Source organism: Cibotium barometz, chromosome 58 (assembly GCF_041138505.1).
Source record: "Cibotium barometz isolate CiBa-2024 chromosome 58, ASM4113850v1, whole genome shotgun sequence".
In the NCBI taxonomy this organism is placed as follows: Eukaryota; Viridiplantae; Streptophyta; class Polypodiopsida; order Cyatheales; family Cibotiaceae; genus Cibotium; species Cibotium barometz.
In genome coordinates this window covers 7,260,562-7,265,053 of record NC_141103.1, presented here as the reverse complement: position 1 = coordinate 7,265,053, position 4,492 = coordinate 7,260,562, and the positions used below count along the sequence as shown (strand labels likewise).

Sequence of the window (4,492 nt, the reverse complement as noted above, 5' to 3'; positions counted from 1 at the left end):
TATGGTAATCGTGGTCATCATATGTTTGTGTATTGTGTGTGTTGTGATATATATATATATGGATATAAGTTTGTGTATATATATATATATATATATATAGAGAGAGAGAGAGAGAGAGAGAGGAAAAGTGAGCATGCGCGTGTTGCTTGTCTAGTCTATAAACATCATTGCCGTTCTAATGTCAACACCTATACGCGTTAACCACAAACCCTCGACCCACACCACCTCCCTTGATTTATACATGAGACTCTTCCTTTGAAGATTCCGAGGGCTAGAAAACGAAGGTCGACGACGAAATCATGAGCCAATTCTACGACATGGAGCTGAACTCGATCAGCAATGAAGAGGAGATAGAGGGGGCAAGCTCTTCCCCAAGCACGAGAGGACATTGGAGACCGTGCGAAGATGAGAAGCTGAAGCAACTTGTGGCGCAGCACGGACCTCAGAATTGGAACCTTATAGCTCAAGATCTTGAAGGCCGATCAGGTTGAGTTTAATCTTACCCTTCTGCTAATTAATACCTTGAATACACTCAATCAGGTCTTTGATGTTTCATTTTATGTTTTTAACAGGTAAGAGCTGCAGGCTTCGGTGGTTCAACCAGCTCGACCCTCGCATCAATAAGGGGGCGTTCACTGATGAAGAAGAAAGGCGTCTTGTGTCCGCCCACCGTGCGTTTGGGAATAAATGGGCGATGATTGCTCAATTGTTTCCCGGCCGGACGGACAACGCTGTGAAGAACCACTGGCACGTGATAATGGCAAGGCAGTGCAGGCAGCAGCTGCGCAGCCATGCAATACCTGTTACGAATTACAGTACAGCGACAAGGAACCTAACAAAAAAGAAGAAATGGTCACCTAACGGCGTCGGAGCACTATCCACCGTCTATCTCAAATCGATCCAATTACAAACCGTTGCTCCCAGCACAGGAGACGTTTCCTACGGTTAGTTTGATGCTTTGAAGTGAGCTCTTTGATACTGATGAATATATGTGCAGTTTAATGACCCGCAGATCACCTTTGCAGGATTCACAAAAGGTACGGCCTCTGCCTTCCAGGTAAAGCCCATAGAGAGCCGCCGGACCATTCAATTTGGAGGTCAGTCACCGCCCGTTCTGCAGCCATCTCCTCTCTTCTTGCCGTGTCTTGCAAAACAAGAACAAACCCCCGGTTGTGTAGGAGGCACCTATTTATCATGCTTACCCACTTCACAAAAATCTACATCTTGGCTTGCAATTGCTGAAGGAAACACACTCAAACATTCCACGACTAATTTTCTTCAAAGTGGAGGTCTGCAAGAGCACCACTTTGATCGTGGCCGTGATGACCAGGTGCCAGCTGCGTACTTACGCCCCTTCATTGACTTCCTAGGCGTTGGAAGTCTCTAGCTACGAGGGATGCAGTTTGGGGTGCAGCCAATCATGTGAATCCGGTCAGAGTTAATTCACGTCTTCAGAGAAGCCTCTCTTAATGTACTTTTCTTATCAACAATTATTCATGGTTGTTAACCAATTAGTAGGCATGTGTGTACTCACGTGTGTGTGTGTGTGTGTGTGTGTGAGAGAGAGAGAGAGAGAGGGAGAGAGAGGCATGTGTGTACTCACGTGTGTGTGTGTGTGTGTGTGTGTGAGAGAGAGAGAGAGAGAGAGAGAGAGAGCTTAAGACCTCCCACCATGTTGATGTGGTAATGGATGGTCATGCCCATGTTCCAGTGGTAATGCAGCGTCCTGACCATGACGCTGACTGGAAAATCGAATCGATGGAGATTCCTTGAACGAGTATGATCTGCACACTGCAGACCCCCGGCTATGACAAATCCGAAGAAGCAGCTTAAAATTTTGTAGTGAGAATTTTTTTCCTTACTTTCAAAGTTTGACATTACAGCATTGGAAATAAGTATTAGAAGGTGATTGTCCTTCAAATTATCTTCCAGATGGGCTTCTTGCTGTAAAAGCAAGCCAGTATCACCATTGATCATATGTGGAGAGACATACATGCGGACCACGGGTTTGTAAAGTAGTGAGTCGCCTAGCAAGGATATCGAACTAACGAAGCACAAGAAAGATGGCATTACGTAGCAAGATAGTGAGAGGCAAACATCATGGGAAAGCCATCTAGCAAAGGTTATGGAGCTCTACTCAGCATGAAGCACAGTTGGTCACGATGAGAAGGCGGCTTCTGCCATCAATAAATGAACAGGAGCAGTTCGTAATCTAGGCTACGTTGATTTTAAACACACTTGGCTACTGATAGAAATCAATAGCAACAAAAACAGGAAATGTAGTGCCCACGCTACCTCTAGTACGCTAGCCACACACAGTAATACGGCATTGGGAGCAAGGAAGAGAGAGACACAGTAATACGGCATTGGGAGCAAGGAAGAGAGAGACACAGGTCGGTCGAAGAGACATAGAGGTGGAGCAGGGGCTCAAGATAAGGTGGCAAAGTAAGACCTACCAATGGATACCCTGTGTCTGGAGAACAGCCAGCGCGAAGCTATCCCCTAGCAAACACCATCTCCTAGCTAGATATAGAGTGCACAACACGATGGCTATCGAAACCGAAGTTAAAGCACGCTAGCCCTCATAACTGTGAGAAAGAATGGTGCAGTGGCACTGGCATATGGTAAGCGATATGGTGAGGACAACCAAGGTCTCTGTGTCTTACTGCAATGAGTGCTAGTGTTAGAAAGCTCTCTGTGTACTCTTAGAAAGCTTATAGCCGGAACTTCAAAACTATACCACAAGATTAAATAAAAGTTATTCCCAAATTTAAATTGACAAGATCAAATCAAAGTTATTCCCAAGTTTAATCAACAAGATTTAAACAAAGTTATTCCCACGTTTAGTAACTTTGATTTAAATAAAAGTTATTCCCAAGTTTAATAACTTTGATTAAAAAACAAAAGTTATTCCCAAGTTTCAATTAATAATATTCAAACATCGTTATTGCCAGATTTAGCGTAAGCTTATTGTGAGGTGTGAAGGGAGTTACTCCATGAGTGTGTGATAAATAGCAGAACCATGCATCCAATGGAAAATCCCTCTTTGTAAGTCCAATGTACACAATCACAGAAGACATATATATATATATATATATATAGAGAGAGAGAGAGAGAGAGAGATCACTAGCTTAAGGGATTCCACCATATTCATGCTAATGCATGAAGAAGAGCGTCATGTACATAGATCTACATGAATTCAAAAAAACAACTTAAAATTTCTAGTAAGATAATTATCTTCTTTATTTTCAAAGTTTGATTTTATAGCCATGGAGTTGAGTATCAAAAGATGATTTTCCTTTAAATGATTTTCCAAACTTTACATACCCATGATGCAAGACAGTGGCTTAATAGAACATACCACTAATTGTGTAATGGGGTAAGAAACCATCCCATGCCAATACCCTTCATTTAAATTAGATAGCACCCCTTAATCCTCCTGAAGGGACCTTAAAATGCATCTAGTTGTTTTTTAAAAGGTTTTCATGTGTGCCCAAAGTCATAATGAAGTCTTTTGCATTACTATCTCATAGTGTGTGAAATTAGATCTAGTCTAGCTTATGATGAGATGAAAATAGGATGACCAGATTCCCTTTGTGGTTGGTGGGCATGGAATGGCATGGAAATGTAGCCATTGGCAATTGAGTCAAGGTTGGCTATAATCTAGAGACCTCCCCTTGAGGTGTGTTTGTAAGCTAGCCTATAATAGTAGTGCTAACTTAGAACACTATCAAAATGTAGGATCCTTAACCCCCCCCCCAACACACACACATACACAACATAAGCACACTTGAAGACAAAATTTAGGATCCTTAACCCTCCCCCCCCAAACATACACATACATAACGTAAGCACACTCGAAGACAAAGATAGAGAGAAGTAGAGTACATATGTGTAATAAAACAAATACTCTCTTCACCATGGAGGGAGCTTAGATGGCTGTCACAACTGCTAAGTGTGCCATTTTAAGGTAATGAGGTAAAGGTGCAATTATCACTGATGGGCTGTGTGGAGATGGCATGCCTCACAGTGCATCTATATAGGATTCTAATATGATTGATGAACTATTTAGAGATAATGAGACTCATTGTGCATCTATATAAGCTTCCGATACGATTGATTGAACAACATAGAGATGAATGATGAACTTCCTAGAGATGGTTGATGAACTACAATTAATCTCGAGGGGATCACTATATGTAAACCTTCTATATCATGTGCTTTCAAGGCCTAATTTAAAAACCCCTTATTTGTAAATTTTTAATGAATAAAACACACCTTTTTTCTATTCAATCTGTAAATACCCTCTTTAAATGGTACCCTTCTGTCTATAAAAAATGTGTAAAAAAGGGATTTAAACAACCCCTTCTGTTGAAGCGACATGCTACGCTTACATATTTATGTGTGACCCCCCAAGAGATTAATGAACAACTAATGAACTGTGTAGAGACTGTGGGCCTCATAGTGACTCTATATAAGCTTTGAAATACAG

At 41.7% G+C, this 4,492-nt stretch overlaps 1 protein-coding gene across 7 annotated transcripts; it reads left to right on the top strand.

The window, feature by feature from the left end:
- Positions 1-235: 235 nt before the first annotated feature.
- LOC147605845 (transcription factor CSA-like) lies at positions 236-2,968 on the top strand. Of its 7 annotated transcripts, none has more exons than XR_015265019.1 (6): positions 236-486; positions 573-944; positions 1,026-1,097; positions 1,331-1,431; positions 1,712-1,842; positions 1,933-2,968. XR_015265019.1 is itself a non-coding variant. In XM_086792405.1 (4 exons), exons 1-3 carry the CDS (start codon positions 300-302, stop codon positions 1,385-1,387), a joined length of 921 nt encoding a protein of 306 aa, XP_086648531.1. In that variant the 5' UTR covers positions 236-299; the 3' UTR covers positions 1,388-1,431; positions 1,712-2,961. The 7 variants fall into 7 exon arrangements, 3 of the variants coding, with proteins under 3 accessions (XP_086648531.1, XP_086648532.1, XP_086648530.1); XR_015265018.1 differs by having other exon boundaries at positions 1,331-1,471; XR_015265017.1 differs by having other exon boundaries at positions 1,026-1,431; positions 1,933-2,960.
- The last annotated feature ends 1,524 nt before the right edge of the window (positions 2,969-4,492 follow it).

What these genes read in the sequence shown, in the direction of transcription:
- LOC147605845 (XM_086792405.1), top strand. Translation starts at nt 300, where the DNA reads ATGAGCCAATTCTACGACATGGAGCTGAACTCGATCAGCAATGAAGAG. An exon ending in AGATCTTGAAGGCCGATCAG is followed by an intron (nt 487 to 572) that starts GTTGAGTTTAAT and finishes TGTTTTTAACAG; the next exon opens with GTAAGAGCTGCAGGCTTCGG. An exon ending in CACAGGAGACGTTTCCTACG is followed by an intron (nt 945 to 1,025) that starts GTTAGTTTGATG and finishes TCACCTTTGCAG; the next exon opens with GATTCACAAAAGGTACGGCC.